Here is a 25,533-nt window from a genome sequence, read left to right on the forward strand (position 1 = left end):
GAGGGTACGGTGCGGAGCTGTCGGTGCCGTCCCGGCCAGCGGCGTTTTGTGTCTTGCGCTGCTTTAATTGCTGAATTGCTTTGAGTTTCAGGGAGCCCCGGGAGGCTGAAGCCTGCACGAGTTAACCCCGCGAGAGGTAAGAGGCAGCGGCGCGGCTCCCTGGCGAGCACACGGAGCCGAGCCGCCGCGGAGGCGATCCGCCTGGCTGCGCTCCGCGGGGACACCGCGGCCAAGTAGACGGGGAGGCGAACACGCGTGAGGCAGCCCGGGGAGGGGGGGGGCTCCGTGACAGCTTCCACAACTGCATGTGGCAACTGCTGCGTGGCACTGGGCTCGGCCGGCCGCTGACAGCCCGCGGGGACGGCGCGCGTCCAGGGCCTGAGTCGCGATTATCGCCCCGCTGGAGGCATCGGCCGCTCCCCGGGGCTCTGCCGGCAGCCCGGCGGTGACGGGGGGGTCACAGCAGCGATTATTTGTGCCTCTGGCTCCGCTTTAACCTTCGGTTGCTTGCCGCTTCGCGATTTTCCTGCGCCGATTCCCCGGGCCGCTCTTGCTTGCGAGAATAGGAAGGTGAAAAGTAGCGAGCTGCCTCCAGGCGAAGCAGGGAAACCAGCTGTGCTCCGAGTGTCAGCTGGCCCCCGGCCGCACTCCCACAAAAAGGGGAAAAATAGAGCGTTTTTAAGGGCCTTATCACGATAATTCTCGGTCACAAGTAATAGCGCAAATAGGTTTGTAAACAAAGATATGAATTATATTTTTTCCTTAAAGATAACTCCAGAAATATATGCGTATAAACAACACCTATATATTAATTGTTTTTCTGCACGAAGAAGGAATCAATATGCAAAACTTAGAGTTTGCAGTCAGGCGGCTGTTAATAGACTTACCTCTTGACTAATCGGTGCCTAAAATTCCTAGTTTTGGTGGTGTTACCTATTGCTGATTTACTGCAGAATCGGACCTGCGGGTCTTACAAGAGTCTTCTACTAATTCTTTTGATTTATGGTTAAAAAGAAAGCCCCCATCTCCTGGTAATCACGTCACACAGCAAAAACAATTAAGTAAACTGTAGCTGGGATGCTGCAGGCCTTCTGCAAGTAAAATTGCCCAGCCAGAAAATGCCGTCAAACCTCCTCCACGGTAGGGGCTTCAAAAGCCTTTCAAAAACCTTTGCAGAAAGAAGCGTGTTCATCATAATCATTTCCTTTCGACGGTGGTAAAGATACTCCCTGTAAAACAGAAAGAGCTGCCCCGATGGGCAGCAAAAACACCTTCTGGAAGGCGACTTTGTCACCGCAGTGCCTAAACTCACCGAGTGTCCCCCTGTAAGCAGCCTGACACTCGCTGGAGGAACAGCCGTAGGGCTGAGCAGAGCGAGGAGCTGTGAGAAGAATAGAAACTTTCATTGTGACTTTCACGTGAACTTCCTGTGATGCGGGACATGTTGAGCTTTTCACCTTTTCTTCAAACTCTGGATCAAATCCTTCCTGTTGTGATCTAATATAGATATCATTATTTAAAATATTACCGTAATAGATGTGAACACTGTGTAACTTATCTTGACAGCACACCTATAGCTTAAATCCAAGCCAGGAATTAACTGGCTTTAATCCAATTTCTAAAACTTGCTTTTCAGCCTTTATTATAGTTACTCTCTAATAATGTGTGGGTGGATTTGTTTGTAATTTAGCCTTGGCTGTCACTGGCATTGCACCATACCTTGTACCTATTACAGAACTGTATGTAACATCAAACTGAACAAAAGCAGGTGTGAAGGCAATTATTTTATTTTATCATCCCTATATTCGGCGGTGGGGAGCTCGAATTGTTAAGCTAACACCGACGAGTAATAAAAAAGAAAAAAAAAACTTTTGGGAAACCTTGCCAACATAAACTGAAGCAGGAACACGATAAAATATAATATTTAACTTATCTGATACTCTGGCTTTACATCGTAAGTGGCGTTTTAGTAGGGCTTTAATCCACCTTGAAATTCTGCATGGTTATGCAGCAGCAAGAAGGACACCGAATGCGTCCTGAAGATGCCGGTCCCCAGCAGCGCTCACCGACAGGCTTTAAACAATTCCTCACCTAGAGGAGCTCCTCCTGGGAAGACGGACAGTCCTGCAGGTACGGTGAAACATCTGCATTCGCTGCACGGGGCTTGCATGCGGTGTTCGCTTGCTCTTCCTCCCTGAGTCCCGCTCCTCTTCCCTGGTGGGTTCTGCCGAGACTCGCGGCGGTGCCGTCCTTTCCCCCTCAGCTCTCCCTTTTATTTAGTCAGCAGCAAGCACGCAGACCGAAAAACTCGCGTGTAAGGGCTCTCACCGACGCGAACAGAAAAAAAACAAAACAAAACAATTAAATAAAGAACTGTGATTCCTCAAACTGGGCAAATATCTTCATTCTAAGACAGTATCACCACAGTGTAGCTCTGCTAGTTTTCACTAGTAGGAGAGGGCTTGAGGTACGTGTGACCTGGGGTGGCCGCGACACCCGTGTGCTGGGCGATACGGGTTGGGACAATTAGGAAATTTGGGGCAATTAGCAAACTTTGGACAATTAGCACATCGGTGCCCGAAGGCGTCTCGGTGTTTAACGCCAGGGCTCGGGGGGTGGCTGCACGGCACCAGGCTGCGGAAAACCGTTCCTGCAGCCCCATCCGCGCCCCTTCAGGAGCCGGGCGCGGCACGCGGGGCACCTCGCGGGGCGAGGCGCGGACCGGCCGCCTCGGGGACCCCTGAGGGCCGCTCGGGCGCCCCGGGCTCGCAGGGCCCCGTTAGGCCGCAGGCGGCGGCGCAGCCCCCCCGGCTCCCCCCGCGGGGCCGCCGCCCGCCCCCTCACCCCCCCCCGGCGGCTCCGAGGGGACGGCTCAGCCCCGGCGGGCCGGGCCGGGCCCTCCGCAGGGGCCTAGGGACGGCCGGGCCGGGCCGGGCTCCCCGCGCGCGCTCCCGCGCCCGCCTCCCTCAGCGGGGCCGCGCAGCAGCAGCGGCGGCCGCGCGCGTGAGGCCGGGAAGGCGCCGCCTCCTCCCTCCCCCCTCCCTCCCTCCCTCCCTCCTCCTCCTCCTTCCCCCTCCCCTCGCAGAGCGCTTGACAGGAGCGCGGTCACGTGGCGGCCGCAAAGCGCCCGCTTTGCGACCTCGATGACAGGCAAAGTGTGCGACAGGCGCGGGGCGGGCGGGGGGGGGGCGCCGCTGCTGCCTCCTCCTCCTCCTCCTCCTCCTGCTGCCGCCGCCGCGGTGCGGGCCGGCCGCTGAGCGAGGCACCGCTGCCTTCCTCCCTCCCTCTCCTCCTCCTCTTCTTCTCCTCCTCCTCCTCCTCCTCCTCCCAGGCCCGGGGCCGCGGCGGGATCCCGAGCGGCGCCCCCATGAGCCCCTAGCCCCGAGCCCCCGGTGCGCGGAGGGAGCCGGGCAGCAGGCGGCCGCCATGGCGTCCAACACGGACCGCGAGATGATCCTGGCGGACTTCCAGGTAGGCGCCCTCGCCGCCCGGCCCGGGGCTCGCCGGTGGTGGCTTTCTCCTTCCTCCGCGGCCCCTCCTCGCCGCTGCTTCGGGCTCGGCGGGGAAGGGGCGGCGAACAAAATGTCTCCCCTAAACGTCTCTTCTCTGAACAAAAAGCTTTATTATTTTTTTTATTACTATTTTTTTTTTTGCTCCGCTCCTTCCCTCTCTCCCCCACCGCGCCGGCTGTGTGGCAGCTCGCTGCGGGAAGGTGCGGGCAGGCCGCCCGGCTCCTCGCCCCGCCGGCCCTGTCAGTGCCGGGGTGAGTCACCTGCCGGGGAGGCGCAGCCCTCAGCGCAGCAGCTCAGCTCCCGGCCTGCGGCTGCTGCGATGGTGGAGAAGTCTCCCCTCCCCACTCCACGCGACGCCCTCTTTTCGTAGGCAGAAAGAGTATGCCCCCACAAGTTGTCTCTTACCTTCCTCCTTCCCCGCAAAGTGGGGGGTAATTTAACTTCAAAGCCCTAAATCGTATTTTTCTAAGTCTTTCTCTAAGTGGTGGCTGACGTTTGTTCAGAGGCCTGGTCAATCTCTTCACTATATCGCTTCTTAATATTGCCTGTCTTCGATATTTTTTTTATCTCCAAGAGCAAGTAAGCAAACAAATGGAAGATAACTGAATTTGTAATGGTGGGGAGAGCCAAAAGCGGCTTGTAAGGATATCAGCTTATATCTGAATATCTTTTTAATATTGTTTCTCAGTCAATATATCTTCTTTAAGCTTTGACCAGTGATCGGTCTGTTGTGGCTCCATTCTTGGGCCACGTTGTAAAACTGGTGTCTGTACGTACCGCTTTTTAAAGAAGCGTCTCTCAGCTGTCAGCTGGGAAACCAGCTTATTCAGTTTTTAAAAGAAAAAAGAAAAGTTACCTCTCACTCTGTGTGCACGCGTGTTTAACAAGGATGTTTCTTTGGAATTACAGGTGGTGTGACCGTAGTGTACATTACATAATTCCTCTTTTGCGAAAGGTATCTGATATCTTCCTGACGTAACATGCGGAGTTCCCAGTTTCCCAGTTGATAACAGGGGAATGCTTTCACTTCTGGTACCTGAATACATTACACTCACTTATTTAAACATTTAGTGACTGTTTCTGTAGTTGTCCTTTATTTTGCTGTGCTTGGAGATATTTTTGTGTGTGTAAGGAGTAACATCCCTATTTTAAGGATGGGATTTCATAGTTCTTCCAGTACTAATACCTTGCATAAAAGGAGACTGGGACCCCGTTTCTGCATCCGTACTAGTGGAGACAGACTTCTGTGGAATCCCACGTTACTAGCTAGAACAGGTTTGCGTTCTGGAAGCCAAGACAATGATTCAGTTAGTGGCTGGTAAATTTAATAAGACTTCTAAATAGGGTTTTCAATCTGTATCTCCTTTCCAAGTTTTCAGTGGCGATGTTATTTTGCAATTCTGCAGCGTTTTTCTGCTTGGATTTTGAAACCAGTTAATAAAGGTATAGGAGCAACTGCAGTGTCTGGTACCATGAAGACAAGTAAGTATTATTGCAAGCCTTCAGAGTGGCAGTGGAGTTGCAGAAATCGTTTGTAGATTGAGGATGACATAATGCGCCCGACACCCAGGAAGTACTTTACTGTATAACAATGCTTCTGTAAAAAACAAGATGAAGAAACCTCATTATTTTTTCCTTTCCCCCTTTACTTTTCCTCTTATTTCTGCCATCAGCTTTTTCTGTTTCACTTTATTTTTTTCGTAATTCTCAAGCTTCTCCCGGACTTTGAAATACTGAACGTCAATTGTCATGCTCTAAGCCTTTAGATTAGTAAAGGATAATGCCAGTCGTTATTAGGCCACATATGTTAAAGCTGTTAAAAATGGTGAAGGATTTGGGGTATTTTAAATACATGATGGAATTTACGACTCATTCCCTACAATTTTAAAATGGAAAATAAAATGTGCAAAGTATTTCTTCATGATTCTGTCTTTTGTATTTTCTGTACCTTTTAATAAATATATTTACCAGAGTTATATTGCCATCATCTATATTTGTGTGAGGTATCGTGTTGAAGAATGGTGTATATGTTGAAAACTTTAAAAACAATTTTATCTGGTTTTGTGCAGCTGATCTTTGCTGAGTGAAACTGGGAGGGAAACGTCATCTACGTTTCACACTCACCTGTCCCAAGTTTCTTTTAGGAGGGATAGAGCAGTGGGCTTTGAACTTTAAGGCATGAAAGGCGTGTCCCTCCCCATAAATTTTTTTTCAATGAAGTAATAATTATACTAATGTTTGATGCCTTTGGCAAGCATTCATGGGCTTATTTTATATCTTTCAAAATCATTAGGGGTGCTTCCATTAGTGTCAGCTAGAGCAGGATCTTGTATTGCATTTTTTTTCCCATTTAACTCAGGTCGCTGTAACAGGTTACTTCTGAGATACTAGAGAGTGTATTTAAATACTTAAATACTTTAAAAGCGTTTCTACATATACACATACATTGAATAATTTTACAGAAGACCTTAACTACAGGGTAAAACGCCATAGGTGATCTACCCAAATATTTTTTCTTAATGTGTCTTAAAAAACTTAAGCCTGTTCTGTATGGTTTATAATTATTTTTTTTCACTCTTTTTTTTAAATAAGATTACTTCATGCTACCTGGAGAGTACAAGGCATGTATACATGCACATAGGCTGTGTAAGCAACCTGTCTAACTTTTCCGTCTCAGGTCCTCACTTAGGAAAGATTATACATGTGTAATCTGATTGGTTTTCAGTGGAACTAGCTACGTAATGGAGTTAAACAGACAAACAAGTTTTGGTTGTCTTACTAAATGCAATTCAGAATTTCTCCACAAAGTGTCATTGGCATGTAGGAAAAATTCCACAGTAGGAAGAAACAAAAAATCGACAGCTAGTGCTTGTATTCTTTGAAAAGGTAACTGCGTTTGAATTGGTAAAAGAGAGATGCTGCAGCATACCTCAAATTCTGTGAGAAATAAAAAAGAGGGAGAAATTATATTCCCTATATCTCTGTTCTTCCATTTGTTGTTTCTGATTGCAAAATGTTCTTTTGTCTCCATTCGGATACCCAGGTAGTCAAGTGATACAAATGTATTCATAATCTATGAGGTTTGGGGTTCGAAGAGAATTGCTCCCCGCAGTGTGTTAGTCCACTTTTCATTATAAAGAAGCAAAAACCATTGCAACTTCAGTTGCAATTGTGAGCTCAGTTGCAAACTTCAGTTGCACTGAACTTAGTTAAATTGGTGCAGTTGAACTGTTCAGGAATGAAAAAAAACCCAACTTTTTAGTATTGGCAGGAGTGTCAGATGTAGACACTTAGGTATACTTGCACCTGAATTTTAGTTTTGACAGCTTCCCTTAGGACGGGGGCTAAAGGTAACAAAAATATCTTTTTGTCTGGGTGAATTATATCCACGTATAGGACCACTTGAGTCATACCATGTGGTGGTCCTCAAAAAAAGTCGTAAATGTAGAGTGGGCTGAAGGATTAGCGTTTTTCATTGACCAAGTAAATAAGTAGTTCAAGATTGGTCTGGGTTGGACGACTTTGGTGCGGAATGGTAAAACTCAAAATTCCTTGCTTTCACTGGTATTTAACAACCAGTATATAACAACAGGTATTTAACAGTGTTCTTCTTCTGTTTTCCATCTATATTCGTTGTGAAACAGTTGCGATATTTTTCTTTTTAAAATTAACTTAAAAAAAGCATGCCAGGCAATAGAGTGCTTTGGTATGATTCACACACATGTATATACATAAAGATATTTTTTTCAAGATTCACCTTTGTGTCATTTTTTTCTTCATAAAAACAGGGGTTTGTGGGAGGAGCAAGGGGGAATTGGGAAGGAAGAAAATCATTGCCAGAAAGGTGAGAAAGCATGGAAGATAATCCATGTTTTAAGTTATCAAATTGGTTGTTACATTGATAGATCAGCCTATGGGGTTTTATTTTTCTATATATTATTTATTTACTTTTAAGATTTAACCGTAATTCAAGCTACTCATTTCCTTCTGGAATGGTCAAGCTAAAGAAACTGCAGAATCTTTATCACTTGGAAGTTAACACAGTGCTGTTAAATAACTGACAGGATATCTTTGTGAAGGTTCTTTTTTGTGTGGTTATGAAAAACATCAATTTGCTTTGGCCCTGGTTCAGATTATCTGTGTTACACACGCAGTTTTCACTATCTAATGGTAAATGTGCAGAACTGACGGGTGAATTCATTTTTTTTGAGGGTGCTGAGGGAGCTTTGCTTTCTGTTACTTGGTAGTTAATGTCAGCATGAAAATTTGATGGGTGAAGAAGGCAGGTGGGTGCAAGAACAGCTTCAAGTCAGGACATTCGATTCTTGCCCTGGACTGTGACCTATGCTGGGACTGGAAGGAGCATTTCAACCACTCGCTGTAAGGGGAAGCTATCCCCTAAGGGGTTTTGAGCCCGTAGCAAAGTTGATGTCCTTATAATTGTTTTCTAAAAGAAAAGGTGGTGGTGTTTTGTCATGAAGGCACTGGAGCAGAAAGGACTATTGTAGATTTCTTTGATGTCTTACGTGAAATGTTTGGAAATTCACTTGGAACAAGCTCCTCAACAAATGATAGGTGCTGAAGAGGAATCCAGTCCAAGTTGAAATATTTGGGAAGTTGTCCTCAAACTTACAAAAATGCAGACCTCCAAGACCTACAAACATCAGGAAGGCTACCATGGCACCCAGGTATCTGGTTTTGTGTGCGCTCAGATCTGTCTGAGCTTAAAACCTCACCCTCTCGCTCACAAAACCTACCAGGATTCATGTTTTTGTGTGGCCTCTGGAGAACTGTATGCAGCAAACACTTCCAGAGCATGGCCCCTGGACTGAGCTCTGCAGCTCTCCGTGGAAGCTGGAAGGAAAGGCAGTCCCGTGTAGGTCAGAAATGGGGGTTTGGGAGAGGCAGCTTTGTTTCTTCTTCCCCTCATACTGAGTATCTTCAGGTAAAAGCGTGAGTTTCTGATAGTTAGGTGCCACGATGCTCAGCACTGCTTCACCTGACTGTTTTTTGTGGATGTAGGCTAGTATACCATTAGATAAATTTTAAAATGGGGTAGTTTTCTTTTATTTCTTAGGGAAATTGTGAAATTTTAATTTTATTCTTGAGTAAACCTTAGGACACCATAGCATATTGAAATTTATACCTGTGATGCCTCATGTTTTACATCTTCATTACTATTTCATTTAATCTTTACTGTTTTTTGTCATCTCTTATAATTTTGTGCATTACAGAGTCAGTAGCAGCATTGGAACCGGTAGTTGGACCTCTTCGTTTGCAACACAATTGGTTTTGTTTGCTCTACGTGGCCTTAGGGTCAAGAGACATGATGAAAGCGTGCTGCGTGTTTACTGCATTTTAGTTTGGTTAGTTTGATTGTCATTGTCTGCATTCAAGGCCATTGCTTGTATTAATTCATTTTTTGTGTGTTTCTGAAGATTCGACAGTTTAATTTCTTTAGATGCTTCTAGAATCAGCCGTAAGCCCAAAGCTTTGTTCCTAGTTTGATTTCCTTGTCAGCTCTCTGGCCTTTAAACAGGAGGTGAAGTGGATTCCAGAGCCACAAATAAGAAATGGGAGTAATACTGATGTCCATTTAGAAACACAATAACTCAGATTTTTCCACCGATAGCTGTTCACGGAAGAGCCTGCTGATCTCTCTTACACGAGGACAGATATTTAATTAGAAATACTCTCTGACATTTATGGAGAGGAAAGAGGATACTATGATTTGTGTACATTACAGCCTAGCTGTAAGAACCTAAATAATTTACCACTGGAGCACTGATTCATCTTTAGAAAGAGGTTTATGCAGTTCTTTTCATTCAATTACCTTGAAAAGAGTTCACATCATAGTAGTCGTGTCACTGTTTCCATCAGCCTATTCATGTAGGTATTTGGGTTAGTAGGTCACTGAAACAGATCGAGAGGTGATAGCTGTAGGATCCTTTTTCAAATGCCATGACAACTAATAGGAGATATAAGGAAATTATCAATTATATCTATTCCTAGTGCTTTCATTGAAAGAGAATGAGAGTTATTTGGCAAATAGAAAATAAAATGTGTGCCTAGTATTTCTCGGTACACAAGGATCACTTACAGTAAACACGTCTGTTGAGCTGATGTTTTTGTGTGGAAGGGGGTGTAGAATCTCCTATCTTAAGAGTATCGCATTGGAGTGGAAAGTCTGAAAAAATAACATTTCCCCCTCTCTTTGGTCAGTTCTCATGGTTCAGCTACCATTGCACGCCTGGTTTTCATGCCTTTTCCTCCTAGGAACAGGAGTTAATAGTTCATTAAAGGAACTCTATGGCATTTTTGGTTAGAATTTCCTATTTTTCTAGTAAGTGGCTGTGTTTGTGCGTTTGTGGGGCAGCCATTAGGTGAGTCCTTTCTTTTAACTGCTGTAGGAACTAGAAGCAGCCTAGGTAAACACCTAACATTTTATTTGTCCCTCGTCATTAGGATGAAAGGAAATGACATGCTTACTGGCTGGATTGATAGCTACTAATTAAGCCCATTTTTTAGAGTTGACTAGATAATACGCAATTGTTAAAAACAACTCAAAGAGGAAACTAAGGCCCTAATGTATGGATTAGATGTTATTTGGTCTATCAAAGCAGTCCTATACTGGTCCTCTATGTCTGACTGGTTAAGCAGGTCTTTGTTCCGTGGGAGTAGGTACGCTTTCAAAAGGTACTTCAATAAAACTGAAGTTCTTAAGACGTTTTGAAACCAGAACAGGGTACAGCAGCCCCTCAGAGGTATTTTGTATTGGTTTCACATTTTACCTATTGCAGGAAACAATTTGTAATGACAAGAACTCTGAAACTGAGTCATCTCTATTTTTTTCTTTAAAGGTCAGGTTGTTTGTGTGAGCAAATATCAAAGGTGCCGTATCAGCTCGGATCGAAGACCCAGCTTGCCGAATGTCTTATCTGCAGCAGTGGCTGGTGGCTGATCCGTAGGAAAGAGCTGTAAGAAACAGGATTTGAATGGATTTAGTCCATCCTCGTTTCTGAAAGTCAGCAATTTAAGAGCTTGATGATGGAATTTGCTATAAGACTTCTGGAAATAAACTGTGTCAGTTTGAGTTAGCGTTGAGTTCTTCAACTGACTGAATTCTTTGGAGACCTCTGAGCAGTTTTATGATACGTGAGTTTGCTTTATAGAAGCTGTGTTCGCTTTTCCTTGGTATGTCATTATATATATTCATGTATACACAAATTCTATTCTGCATACTTTACTGGAGTCTCTACTGTTCCTCGTGCCACAGAAGGCAAAGTTGTCTGAGCAGTAAAAATCTTAACCCTTTCTGGTTTCCCCCCCTAATAAAATTCACCAAAAATCTGATGTCCACACTTTAGGAATGGAGGGTTGATTTAGCATTTAAAGCTGGCTAACTTAAAAGACGAGTCTGCTATAAATAAATACGTCTTCGTAAGTTACTTTAAAATTTTGGAGACTGTCTTCTGGTCTTGGCCATTTGGTCTGTATGTCTCTGCTGATGCTTCAGAGTGAGAGTTCTCTGTAAAGAGAAGCTTTGTTGCAGGATGGTCCCCAGGTTTCTCTTTAGTGAATATGAGCAGACAGAATTCATTTAGCTTTTCCAATATGTCCTTACCTTCCTTGCATACTTTAGTATCTTCATCCTTTGGTCCCAGTGACCTGCTGGCAGTCTTCCCTGCCCTGATGCTTTTAAAAGCTTATGTAATTTTTTTGTCTTTAGAGAAATGTTTTTTTCATGGTCTTTGTTGGCTTGCATTGTAGTATGACATGTGCTTTGCTAGGATTTGAATGTTCTTCTATTTTCCTATTTTGGATACCATTGCCAGGTTTGACAAATCTGTCCATTCCTAAAGCATCTTTATACATATATATATATATACACACACACACTAACTGTAAGAACACTGACTCCAATATATATATAGGAGTTAGTGTTCTTTCTTTGTGTTTATCTAGAAAATGGGTTTTATTTATTCTTTAGTTGCTTTTGAGGTTCTGTTCCTTTTGAGGCAAGGAGGAAAAAGGAGACGATTGCAACTATCCAGTAACCCAGAGTGTTTGTCTGCCCCTGTTTACCTGTTTTATTTTCTTATGTGCTAATGGACAATACGCTGTAAGAGCAAAATTATTGTGAGTCAGGAAATCTTGGACTTTTCACCTTCACTGAGATGCTTTTGCAGATAAAGCAAGCACAGAAAACTTGTGATAATCCAAACTAAAGCATTTTGTAGTTGGATGGTAGTTGAAGAGAATGGAGGCTGTCTTTAGTCCTCAGAAAAGACAGCCGGGTTTAGTAGTCCAGAGCACTAATTAACGGGTACTGATTTTTGTTTTGGTTTGGTTTTTAATTCAGTTTGAGCCCTGCTCTTTGTGTGTAGCGCAGAGAACATGTGGCTTAAATGCTGAAGTGTTAGCATGGGGCTTGGGGGACCAGGGTTCATGTCTTGGCTCAGCTCGTGGTCTTCCCAGGGGTGTGCCTTCATGGTATTCTGGAAGCAGAATTTGTTCCAGAGTCTCCGGAGTGTTCAGAGCCTGCTGGAGACCATTTGAAAGTGGTTAGCGTGGTGCCAAGTTCTGCTCAGAAGTGGTTGGAGCTTCACACTACCAGCTCAGACTTTGTACCCTGCTTGCTTTGTTCAGAAGGCTTGCTGTCATCTCAGAGCGTGGGCAAAGTTCACTCTTGTCTGCTTGGTAACCAGTAGGTGGAGAAGTCTTGTGTGACCTTCAGGAATACCTTTCTTTTTTTGTGTTCCCCTCCATTCCTTCTGTAGAAAGGGGCTAGTGATCCTTTGCTTTAGGGTTTTGTTTACCGTGGTGCTCAAACAGTACAAGGAGGAACCTTATGAGCAGGTGGGGGTGCGAGTAGAAATGCATTGGGCAAAACTTCAGCCCGGTGTGTGTGCCTAAACCCTTTCTAGGTTTCTAACACTGGTAAGTGTGTCAGTTTGCTTTTGTTAAATGAACGGCTGGCGAATCTGCTTAATTTTTACCAGATGGTCTCCAGAGGTATGTAAAAACAGAGAAGCATTCTCATCTCTTCATTTCGATACTTGCAGTAGGTGACCTTTCAGTTTTTGTCTCAGTCGATATGCCTGGATGTTTTATAAATGTTTGTCTAAACCAGAAAGAAGTAAAAGTTGATTTAATAACCACAGGTGACTCATAGGAAGAGCAGCCTCACTTCGGTAGGGTTGTTGCGAGGTTAGAACGACGGGGGATGCCGCAGAGGGGCTCGTGGGTTTTGGTGTGGCGGTCTGGGGAGTTGGGCTTGAGGCTGGTGGGGCCGTGGGGTGAGAGGTTCCCAGGTACCAAAACCTCTCCGTGGTGTGTGGCTGAATGCGCTGAATATCTTTAAAGGCCGGAGGGGCGTTACATGTGGAGCCTAAATCTGGTATTATGGCACTAAAGCCTTTACTTGCTTGGCTGAGCGGGTTGGTTTAGTCTCACCTGTTTTAGGGACGCGTTGATTCAGTTGCTCTGAAGTAGTTACCGCTGTGACAGAGCCTGTGTGAATTTTCAAGAGAAGTTTCTCACTTTCTGGTTATGCCATAGGTGAATTACTGCTCTGAAGCTTTATGGGTTTGGGCAGACGTCTAGCAGATACTGTGTTGGAGAGGGAAGTACACAAGGAGGTGGCGAAGAAGGACATTGCCTATGTTTCGGGTGCTATTAGGAGCAGCTCCGAGGTTTCCTTAGCTGCTGCCCCTGAGAACTCTGCTGTCGTGGGCAGATCTGCAGCCTGTCCTTGAAAAGAGTTCTTCGTGCTCCTAGTGCATCTCATCTCCTGAGGGGTAACGTGCTGAAGGGACAGTGAATTGACTTTAACAGTATTTGCTCTTCGCCAGTGGTTTTGATTTCTCTATAAAAACTCGTATATCTTTATGAAATAGAGAGAGCTCCAGTTGTATTGCTAAATCTAATAACAACAAAACGTTGGATACTTCTGAAAGGAAACGTTTCCTAGGGTGCTGTCTGTGCAGTGATGGAGATGAATTGCGCTGCCTTGCTGGCCTTTTGTAGGAGATGCCAAAGGGTGGAAGCTTGTCTTCCCAGGTCGCCCATTGAATCTTGTCGTGCCTTAATGTAGTTGTTTCTCTGGACATTGTAGCTTTGTATGAATATTAAAAAGATGGACTGAGCTACAGCTGCAACAAAGTGCTGATGACAGAAAGCTCTTTTCCCCTCTTTCCTCCAGCACAGGAGAGCCTCTATCAGCTGTTTCAGTATCTGAGGACTGGGCGTTGGACTGAATAATGGTAGCTTAGCCTTGCTCTGAGACAGATGGGTGTGATGTTAGTGAGAGGAGAAAGTCTGTAGCTGACAACTGGTGTGAGTCTGCCCTGCGGATCAGTTGTCTGAGCTTGTGGCTGTGCGGGGTACTTGGAGCTGTGGCTCCAGCGTAATCCTTTTTGTTGTGTGGGCAGAACTTGGTACCTGTGTTTGCATCTGCCCTGGGTTACCGCAGGAGCTCCTGCTGAGGATGTAGATGGCAGAGTGTGTGTGGAGATTAGCTGGGCTCAAAGTGATTTTTATTTCTTTTTTCCTAGCTAGCTTTTAGAGGAGCGAATGATGCTCCATGTAATTCACTGCCATCGGTCGGTCTGATTTTAATGGCTCTGAACCCGTGGTGTGAAATGTTCGAGGCTAAAGCCTAGGCTGGGTTGGGTTAGAGGTGGTTCCTTTGTGGGGAAAAAAACATAGTTACTGTTGGTAGCCAAAGGAAATACAGAATTGCTCAGCAAAAATGTCGGGAGAGGCTCTGAGTCACTGCTATCTAGCTGCGGGCTGTTTGGCTCAACCTGGCTGTCTGGATACGTTTGAGTACTGCATTGTGCCTTGGCAAGAAGGGGAAGGGGCCACAGGTGAGCTGAGAGTAGTGAATTCAGCCTGGCTGCCAGATACCATTTGCTCCCGGCTTCTGTGCAACAGATGCCACCCACTGCCTGTCAGGGCAACAGTAGCCCGGCTCTGTCTTTGAGGCAGCAGCAGCTGCTTGCTGCTCGCCGGGCGGCTGCAGAAGTAACAGCCTGGCTCTCTGTGTTGGGAGCAGCAGTTGTCTCCTCCGCTTCGCCGCGTAACAACTGCCTGGATCTCTGCAGCAGGTGCAGGAGGAGCATTTTCAGCAGCAGCTGCCGCCAGATGGGGAAGTCAGCTGCTTTCCTGCGATGTGGAGGTAGGCTAAAGCCTTCGCTGTTGAGGTGGGGGGTCACAGAGGGGCTCAAAACCCAGATCCAGCTGTTATGCCTGCCAAGGTCAGGCCGCCCCGCGAGGGCTTTGGAAGAGCAAGTCTTCCATCGTACATTATAGCCTTCTGTAAGCACCTCCTAGGTTTGTCTTGGGTGCCTGGAAGTCTGTCTGCCCTGCAACTTTTCTCCTGTTGAATTATGTCCTCGATGGCTACTTTACTTTTTAATGGTGATTAAGGTTGCTTTAAATTTAAAAATTGGACCCCTAATGGGTAGCTGTGAAACTTTGCCCTAAGGATAAGCTCTCTGTCAGCAACTAAGGTGATGGTTAAGCTGTGAAGCTACCTGAAAAACATTTTGAGAAGAGCTGTGAAATTTTACAGCATGCAAATCTAAATCTGGCTGGTAGAAACACACACCTGGTATGGAAAAGCAGGACACTACGGAAGTTATTTTAACGTTCGCTAGTGTTATCTTCAGAGTCTGTGCTTGTGCATTCAGTGCAAACCAGTAGTTTATTCGTCATCATATTCATTTTCCTCTGAAAAATCCCAGAAGAGACTCTCAGTCCCTAGAGAAGTGCTGTAGCTGCTGTGAAGGGTAATAATGCTATCCTAGGTTGAGAGGGAATTCAGAGAGGAGGTGAATGCACTTGTTCAGACTTTTCCTCCCCCTTTGTCCTTCAGATAAATTCCTTGGTTTCTTTTTGGTGTGTAAAGGTTTGCAAAACGGTAAACCTTGGAGGTTTTTCCTTTACTCTGGTAGTTTAAGTTTTAAACTTGGATGATGTTCTGGCTGTTGACTGAATCAAGATTTAGTACTTTGCTAGTAGGAATTTTCTTCTGAAATATTTAATGTTTTCTATTAAACAGGTCTCTTATGAAAATAAATCTGAGTTAAAAATCAGTTAAACTGAATCCAAACAGAATTCTCAGCATCACTCTGCGTAATAACAAACGTGGTTTTGCTTTTTTGGAGCTCATACTTTCCTATATTTTGAAGGTTTTCATCTGGTTTGTTCTTTTTTTTTTTTTTTCCCTTGTGTAGAATGAAAAGCATAAGAAAGCAAAACCCACACTTTCTGTATGTATTGTAAAGAAGTAAGCCCTGGGATTCTTAGTCTGGCTTCCTAAAGAAGTAAGGCATATAGGAATATCGTACCCAGGTGTCCCTGCAAATAACTTTTGAACCCAGGTACTCCTCCCAATGAAGTTCTTCCAGATTTCATGAAAATAGAGCCAGACAACCTGGAAAAAAGACCATAAGAACAAGGCTTTATAAGTATGCCAGCCACAGGAAAAGCCTAAATCAGCACTTGCAATTAGGGATGAGACACAAACCCAGAAGGAGCAAGACTTTATTAGTTTTGTTGCTCACAGAGCCGGATGGTTTCCTGTGTTATCTTCCCGAAGAAAAGAAAAGCAAGTGTAGGGCAGGTTGTGCTGGGACTGATCTCCCCCTCCAGAAGTCCTTGGTGACACGGTTGTCAGCGAGGACTTGCTTTGTGTGCTGCTTCCTTAGGGAAAATAAATGAGGTGCAAACCAGATGACTTTCTTGAATTTATAACGCAGGAAAGAAACTCTTCTTTAATTGTCTTGTGGATGTTTAGACCAGTGGTGGAACATGACTTGAGGCAGAAATTTGTATGTGAGAGTTTGTAGTGTCTGATTCAATTCTTCTTCATGTTGAAATGTTATTCTGAAGTCACAGTCTGCTGTGAATGTGACATTGACGCATGTTAAGGAAGATCTTAAAGCCTTGGTTTTGCGGTTAGGTTGAGTAGCGTTCATTCATCCATTGTCATTCAGAAATGTTTGTGTTCTTTTCTATTGACAACCAGCAAAATTAGTTAATCGGGAAAGTGAAATCTTAATTGATTTTGAGCAGTTCTTAAAAGTGATTGTAAAAGTGGTCCAAGGGCGTTCTACAAAACTGCTCTCCTTGCTTATTAAGAATCGTGTTATCTTTCTTTAACACCTGTAAGCATGGAGACATGCTGGTTGGAACCATGGAATTCTCTGAAAAGTCATGTGGGGTTTACAGGGCTGATCAATTGCAAATAGTGGCTTTTAGTTTCTAAACCAGCCAGATTTTAAGTGTATTTCTCTTTGCTGTAAATAGAACCTCAGACTGTCACTTCAGCAAAACTTCAATTGGCTTTTTTTTTTTTTTGTAATTTCTTTCTTTTTGTGTCATACATTTGTTGTTGTAAACTGAGGAAAGTCAAGACCGAGCATGGAAAATGTATGACCTGATGGCTTTGTATGTCTTGGGAGGGAGGGGGAGAAAAAGGGTTTTCTTCTTTGTTCCCATCTCCCTGCCATTTTCCTCTCTTAGCACATAAAGGAAAACGATACATCTTTGGAATCGGGAAGACTGATCTGTTTGCTGCTGCTATCTAACTCTGTACTAGTGCTACTAAAACGTTGGATGTTTTTTATGTAGCTTATATAAAACTTATTTGTATGAATGTGTTTTTATTCAACTGTGTGGTGGAGCAGAAGGAACGCTATTATGCTTCAGATCTTGTAAAAGTCTGAACTCATCTGTGTGCTTGAATACTGAGCATAGCTTTGATTATGATGAAAGATAAATTCCAGAAAGAAGTGTAACTGTGTCCGTTTCTTCCGTCTGATGAAATACATCTGATATCATTCAGTGTGAATGGTAGCAACTGCGTGGCGGAATGAATAGCAGCGCTCTGTCTGCTGAAGTTGAATAGTTGGAAAGGTACTGATATCAAAAAAAGAGAGGGTGCTGGACCAAGGTTTTCACTGAGCAGCAAGGTGCTCTCTTGCATTTGGAATTAAGCTCAATTTACAGTACCATTTTGATGGATGTTACCACTACTTTAAAAATCCTGTTGAATTACATTTCTTGAACTATTATTCCAGCCAGTGTATAGGGCTAGAACGAAATACAGGCTTTTATCTGAAAGGAAAACACTTTAAATGTTCCATTAGATAATCTTCATTTTAAATAGTTTCACAAGGGTGCTCCTTTGCACTTGGATCGATCAGAAAGTCACACCTGCCACCTTCTTCTCCACCTTCAGGGCTTTTAACACCCACAGTGCGTAGGGGTATCAGGCGATGGTGGAAGCTGTAGAGTTGGGTTTGGTTTTAGACAAAAAACAACTCAAAATAAGTATTTTTGTAGTTCTTTTAAAGTAATATGTGTTTCAGAGTTTTGAACCTAGAAATCTCAAAACATGTTTATGAGACAGAACTGTTGTCCTAAGTTACAAAGAACTACTTGCTTCCGCGTATGGCTTGCTCGAGGTTACAGAAGAATCTCCTGGTGGAAGAGCGAACTATATCCAAACCTCTGGGTGTTTGAAACATGGAATCTGACTTTTGCAGTATCCTCTCCTAACAGAAACGAAAGACCTATACATTTGCTGTCATTCTGCTGAAATTAATTTATAAGTATTAATAGTTATTTTGGTCAATGCTTTTAATTCAGTTTACTATTTCTTTTTCTTTTAGGCATGTACTGGTATAGAAAATATCGATGAAGCTATAACTTTGCTTGAACAAAATAACTGGGATTTAGTGGTAAGTATTTTAAGAAAATGACTTTAGATCGACAGCAATGTGCCATCTTGCTAAGAGAGCTATTACCTTTATTTCAAATTTGCATGTTTCTCATGGCTGGGGCAAACAATTTATATGCAGACTCTGTCTGGTCTGCTAAAGCCTCATTGTCAGGTAACAAAATACTGAGTTGCACATACCCTGGTATACTTTGATTGTCTTCATGCCACTTTTATTTGTTTCTTTTTCTTTCTCTGAATCAGCATTTCACATCGTGTTTAGTTTCCTGTTTGTTTAGTCCTATGCTTCATTTTCTAAGTAGTGTAAGTAAGGCGGCATTTTTGGAAGACACCTTGCATACGCACACAAGATTTCTGAGAGTGTAAATGCCTGTGGAAAAAATAACAACTTCTCCAATTCTTAATATATTTTTAATTTGAAAATGAGATACTTGCTCCTCTATTGCTAATTGACATGCATAATTCAGATTAAGGCTGTACCTGATTTAGATTTGGTATTATCCAGACACAAACAGAATAAACAGCAAGCTCATCCTAAGAAGACTATTGTCTTGTTTGTAACAAGGTTCAGTGTGCAGACAAATATGGGGAAAATAAACAGATAAAACAGGTTTATATATTTTAAGGTAAACTCTCTGCCCATGTAGAGAGTTATCAGCATGATTATCAGCATAAATAAAGAAACTATTAATTCATTTTCTTAAGGTGTAAAAATATAAACTAAAACAAAGTGATCTTCCTTTAAACTGCAATACCTTTTATTTCCTCTTTTTTCTTTTCCAAACAAGTGAACTGAGCATCAATCCAAATGATCAGAAATTTGCTTTAAAAATGAATAAATTAGTTTATCTGAAACTGACTTCGGATACAGTTTCAACTGTCTGCCACATTGTGCTTCCAAAACATTGTTTAGAGTATTCTCCATGTTTTAATGATTACAAACTAAGTGTCACAGGGATGGTGAAGTTTTAAGCAGTGTTTGCTAGGATGAATGTTGTATTTCTTTTGAAGCACAGTGATTAAAATGACGTGATATTGTAACCTATTGTAATCAAACTCTCTGTACTCCAGTCACTTGAAGCCTTGTGTTTAAAGTTAGTACTGGCCGAAGTATACCATGTCTTTATTTGCAATGTGTCAGAATATAAGCAGGAATGAGAAAATGATGTGCATAAGGGTGTACCTATCATGTACGTGTCTTTAAACAGGAAAACCCGAATGTGTGTTGGCAGAGTGGTACTGTTAAAACATCCTTTGCCACAGTAGTTTGTTGTGTTGTAGTTGGGGCTGTTTTAAAAGTTAGTGTTTGTTATGTGAAGGCAAAGAGTGCCTTATGCATTTTAAGGTCTTAAGGTCCTCAATATGATGCATTAAATCAGCTGAATATGATTCTGAGGGTTTTGTAAAGTGTACGCTTAACATACGGTAAATGCTCACAGGTGATGTTGAAAAAGAGAATTATGATGAAAAATGTTATAAACAACTAAGTGGATTTGTTTTTATTTATTTTTTCTTTTGAGACTCCAGAATGAGCAGAAAGGGAGTGGAGTACTCACAGCTATGAGAATCCCTTTCCATACTTCATTTTATTAGTGATGATTAAATGATCTAGAAGTAGAACATAGTGGGAAAAGAAGTAATGACCCAAAAATGCAAGCTTAAAAAAGGCATATGGAAAGTAAGAAAGGAGAAATAAATTAGGGATGTAAGAGGTACTTCAGGAAAAGTGTCTATGAAAAGGAAATGGTAAGTCGTGGAAGAAAAATAAACGAATTAGGGTGAATAAAAGTGACGAAGATGCCCTGAGACTGTCATTAGAAGGACATTGGCTCTTTATTTTATTAAGAGCAACCTTCTTCTAAAAAGGATTGGAAACTAAATTATGCAGAAGAGTGAGGAAAGAGGAGAGAAGACAAAAGAAATATGAAGGCAGAATGTAAGAAGAAAAAGAGTTTCTAGCTTGAGAGAAAAATAAACCTGTCATTGTTAGGCAAGGGGTTTTAGCTTCTCAAAAATCAAAGCAGCACATGAAAAAAGGTTCATGACTTAAGAGAAACATAGGGATTTTGTATTTTAAAATTGAAGTTGTAGAATAAAATTGTAATTTTTCCTGGTATGTAAGCTTATTTTTTGAGAGGCTTATCGCATAGGTCTTTAGTGTGTGTGTGTAGTGGAGTTGTGTGTGTGTGCGTGTCCCTGGTGATTCAGTAGGCAAGTACAGAATCAGCCCCAAGAAATGAGGGAGGAGGGAAGGCTTTGTTTTTGATTAAACCAAAAGGTCTTGGATGTTTTTAGCTCAAATGAAATTTTTAAAAATGTATATGCAACAAACGTCATGCTACAAGTATTATGTTTTCAGGTAGTTTTTTGAGATTTTTTTGTTTGCACTATTGCAGTATTCCTACTGCTTGTTTTTTCATACTTCTTTTTTCCCTGGTCTTGTTAGTAGATTTTGCATCGAGTGTTAAAATGTCATGTACATCTTTCCTGTTACTTGAGTGAATGTTGCTGTGTTTTTCATCTTTTGGACATTAGGTCTTACTTGTAAAGAAAAACGAATATTGCCTAAGGAACTCCTTTCTTGGTTTAGTTGTTCTAATAGCCACCTTTAAGAAAAAAAAAAAAAGAATGCATCTGACTTCTTTTTTCTTTGTAGTTTAGGATGGAAACATCAGCTCTCTATTTTTTAACTTTTAAAAATCCCATTTCGATCCCCACACCCTTAGAAGTCTTCATGTCTCTTCCTCTGTATGGGATACTTACAGATAATATAAACAACCATTAACTTATCTTCCACCTGGAACCAAACAACTTGGATTCAAACCTGAGCTGTGTATATTTTTAGTGTTCAAATCATGTTTGTAGCTGTTTGAAGGGATACAGGAAACTGTCATTCATGAATGTTGTGTTGGCTTTGTTCAAGTGCTGAAAATCAAGTTGATCATGCGAACGCTGTAGAGGAATTCACATGCAGTAACAACATATGATCCCACCAAGCAATTCATGAAGTTTTAGCAATCTTACCAGTAATTAGTTTCCTACTGTTGCATATGACTTGGCCTTTGTGGCGTTCTGCTGCATGAAGTAGCTTAATTTTTTTTTGGGTGTATTGGAACACAGTAGCCTAATTTCTGTCCTTATTAGAGGCCGAGAAGTAAAAAGTTCTCTGTGTCACTGGAAATCTGTAAGATTAACATAGATAATACAGTGATCTCTTTAATCTTCATCTCTATGGAACTGTTTTTCAGTAAATGGATCCAGCAACTCTTAAGCCTGCAGGGATTGCTAATTGTTATTTCCTGAGTGTTGTTTCTTTGACATCTATCAATTTACAATAACTTTTAACGTCTGAGGGAGCAAAAGTTAGGAATTTGCGTGCTATAAAGTTTGATGGTTTTATAGCTCGTTCATTCAAACTATGGCCTTCTGTTTTGGCATTTGAAGGTAAGAATGACAATATAAATGTATCTTAAACTTTGTGTAAAGACAATAAAATAAAAGTATGAAAACCCCCAAGTATGTGTCTTTTGAAGTGTTTCTGATGATGGTCTGTGTTTGAAGGAAATGACCTATTAATGCCATAATTTGTAATCTGCTTCTTGGCTCTATGTGATATGGCCTTCATGCACATGAGGTTGTTACATGTGTGATAATTCTGTTCTCCTGATACCAAATACCAGCATCTGTGAATAAACCTCATCTCCTTTACCTTTCACCGATTTTATGAAAAACACAAATCCTTCACATGTAACAAGACTTTATATTCTCTACTGGTAGTCAGAACAGGATTTTTGGATAAAAAACTGGATTCAACATACTTAATTTTCTAATTTTTTCAGTATGACCATTCCTGTTGTTACTCATTTGGAGGTCACTAGTTTAAAGTTGTTTTTATTTCAGTCTTTTCCAGTAGATGTGGTGATATTAGGTACTGCTTAGCATATCACTTTAAGAGGATAATCATTTTCATCAAAATAAAGGTGGGGTTATCCCATGTTCACTTCACTGTAAAAATTGTGTGTAATTAAAAAAAAAAAAGTCTAAAAAACTCATGTTTTTATTTTCAATTTAGATTCTTGAAATGCCCTTTGTGCCTTCCTGCTATACTTAGCTTTGTTGTTCCATGCTCAAAGCACAGTCTGATTGCAGTGAAGCCAGCAGCTGAGTGCACCTGGAAATGACTTGCAGTTTCTCTCATACAGAGCTTCCAAGAATCAGCTGACAAAAAGCATTTCTATACCTTGGAAGGAGAAAATTGTACATTTTGAACATCTGTTTTTATAAAGCTTTTACACTCAACTATAAGTTTTTGCTTTTTGATGGATAACTTGAACAGATGATTAGTTCACTTTTTAAAACCTCTTAAATCATTATTATTTGTCAGGGCTTTTAATATAAGTATCCATTTTGTTTACATGTATATGCTTATATTTCTTTCCAAAAGACAACATCACATAGAAGTAAATAAGTTTATTTTTTTAAAAGAAGAGGGAAAAAAAAAACCCTTGAGCTGAGAAAAGTGAGTGAAGCTTTACAATTTTTCTTTTTAATTTCTGTTGGAAGTGCCATTTTAGATGAAATTCCTAGGCAGAAAATGGTCCATTGCCTCTTGACAGTTACCAACCATCCATTATTTGTATCTTTCACTTTCTAACCACTTCCTTAGTTCTTTTCTTAACAATGTGCAGTAAAAAAAAATAAATCACAGTACCAGCTGGTAAGAACTAAAACACTAATGATTACTTTTATCTTTTTTTTTCCCCAACTGATTAGCCCTGGAGAAGCTTTGATGAGTTACCTCTTTGTAGGTTTTTTTTTTTTTTTTAATTGATCTGAATTAGTCTGCCCCCAGAACCCAGATGATTAATTTACTTGGCACGAGGCCATTTCTCTTCCTGAAACGTGGGACAATATCGTCATGTGCTTGGCAGCTCCCGTTTCATTCTAAGCTGTATTTCAGTGCCTGCAGAACCAGGACTACACGTGGTGTTTGGTGGTGGCTCACCACGTTTGCCCCTTCTGCCTGGTATTGTTGACCTGCTGTTTTCTTTACTTCAGACTTGCATACTGAATATGGCACGCATTTGACAGCACTGCATATGGGGTTGGTGAAGTTGCTAGGACTGGATCTGAAGGGTTTTGCCTGTTAGGAGCACAGACGTATATGTGCATTAAGAGCATTCTCCCTGGGGTCAAATGAACAATCGTGTCCACCTATGGGAACTAGAGGTTTGTATTCTCCCTCTGCCTTTATTTATCCTTTTTCTTTCCCTTCTGCATGGGTGTCCTGTCAAGTTACTGCGCTGAGTAGCCCGCATAGCATTGAAAATCCTGCTGCAAGCAGAGCTGAGGAAGAAGGAAGCTCAGAGCTGTAATGCCAAGTGATGGTGGTGGATGGGCTTCTCGCTGGTGCAGGTGTGCTGCGGGCACGGTGCCTGTTCTCCAGGAAATACAGGAGTTGCAAGTTTCTTGTGTGTCCAACTGCAGCATTAACCTCTTGTAGCAGGAGACAATTAAATTACATGTGAACTTTTTGCTTTACAAAGGCCCACAGAAGTCTCTTTTGGAAGTCATTAATGTGTTTTCTGTTAAATCAGGATCCCTGCTTGCAAAACATCCTTTGATTTCTTATTCTCTGTATTGACAGCTGTTTTGCAGCTCCCAAAGTGACATTTCTGTATCTTTGAGTTAGCTCAGATGCATGCTGTGCATTTTATATGCAAGTTTGGGGCAGCTGGGTGGTAGCAAAGAAGACTAGCTCTTCTTAAACTATGAATTTTAAATCTTTTTTTTTTAACTTTTGAATGCCTTCATCTCGAATAAAACATGTTTCCTTTTTATATACCTCGTATATTTATATCATATATATTTTCTACACTGAAGACCCTATGGGATGTGCAGATCTCTAGGTAGTTGTGAGCATGGTATGGTTTTCCATAGAGCGGTATGCGCAGTCATCTATTAAGGAAAAAAAAAAACCAAACACAAAAAAAACCAACAACTAATGCTTACAGAGGAAATTAAGATTGCAGAATGCAAAATAAGAGTCCTTCTTTGTCACCTCAGTCATGTGCTTCAAGGAAGGAAGATTACCTCTGATAGCAACAAGGTCCTACCACGTCCCAACTGCTTTCACGTGCAACTTTTAACAGTGGCACCAGGTGGTACCTTGGCTGGTGTGGAGAAGAGTTCAATATATCGCTACTGGGACACTATGACTTTGTGAGCACTGATTGCAATTGATCCCGTTGTGTCTCTGTGTCAGCCTTGGTCCCGTGCGTGCAAGTGCTCTGCTAGACATCAGAAAGTGGTCTACAAAGCAAATGGAGTTTAAACGAACATGGAGCCAAGACCAATAAAAATGTCATGACATTTTTATGTCATTGTGACACATGCAAGCAAGGAAACAAGCATAGTAAAGGGAGAATACAAGTAGCAAATGCATAGCTTGTGTGTTCTATGCTTCTGATTGTTTTGAATAAAACCATTATTTTAATACATAAATTGGTCCTTGGATGGCCTTTTTTTTTCTTTTTCCCCAAAAAAACCTTAGGTGGTCTTTGGGTTTGTTTTCTTGTTTGGATGACCTTTTGCTCTTTAAAAAGAGGTTGAGAAACACTGCTTGAATCATGTTAACATTGCCGTATCTTGAGATTTTGTTTTTTTCACCTCAGGAAACCCATTAAAGCTGTAATCAAAGCTGTAGCTGCTGATATTGTGTAAATACTGAAGAATCTCAAGTTTCACAGTGTTCCCTATGTAAAGAAAGAGGCTGGGAAGGGAGCAATTCCTGGCTTGCCCGTAGATAAAGATTTGAAAACTGAAATGAATGGTTTTCCTCATCTCTAGTCTATATTAGATTCCTGTAGATCTTGCCTGGTACTATTCAGGCACACACACAAAAAAAGACCAAAACTCATAAAATGCTCCTTACCTCAACAATTAATAGCTGTGTCATGTGCTAGATCTAGAGGGGCATTTGGTTTCTTCAGGTTATTTCTATCTTTTTCTTTTGGGGTTCTAAGGCAGGTGAATGTTAGAAATACAAACTATTTCTTCTGCTTGTGAGCAAATGATCACATCTGCTTAAAGAGGGTGAAAAATTGTCTGGGGAAGACTGGGAAGCTGGTGAAAACAGTTTCTGAAAATGTTTTTTATTTACTTAGTGGGGGACTGTTTAGGTAGTTAGGGCTCACTTAGGTATTTACGGCTCATTTTGGTCTACCTTGACTGAGGCTGAGGGGTGTATAGTTTACAAGTTTGTGGAAA

At 42.0% G+C, this 25,533-nt stretch overlaps 1 protein-coding gene across 2 annotated transcripts in view; it reads left to right on the top strand.

Moving 5' to 3' along the window:
- FAF1 (Fas associated factor 1) overlaps positions 1-25,533 on the top strand; it is a 164,841-nt gene continuing 139,308 nt past the window's right edge. Inside the window, exons 1-3 of one of the 2 annotated variants that reach the window (XM_080603293.1) lie at positions 1-136; positions 2,012-2,130; positions 18,197-18,265. Coding sequence is in view for 1 of the 2 variants with exons in the window: in XM_080603292.1 (XP_080459418.1) it covers positions 3,427-3,471; positions 18,197-18,265 (114 nt within the window). In the remaining variant the exon portion in view is untranslated. Of the gene's footprint in view, positions 137-2,011; positions 2,131-3,153; positions 3,472-18,196; positions 18,266-25,533 lie in introns of those variants that run through there. The other variant, XM_080603292.1, reaches the window with a different exon arrangement.

This window comes from Anser brachyrhynchus (genome assembly GCF_964034855.1).
Source record: "Anser brachyrhynchus genome assembly, chromosome: 8".
Lineage (NCBI taxonomy): Eukaryota > Metazoa > Chordata > Aves > Anseriformes > Anatidae > Anser > Anser brachyrhynchus.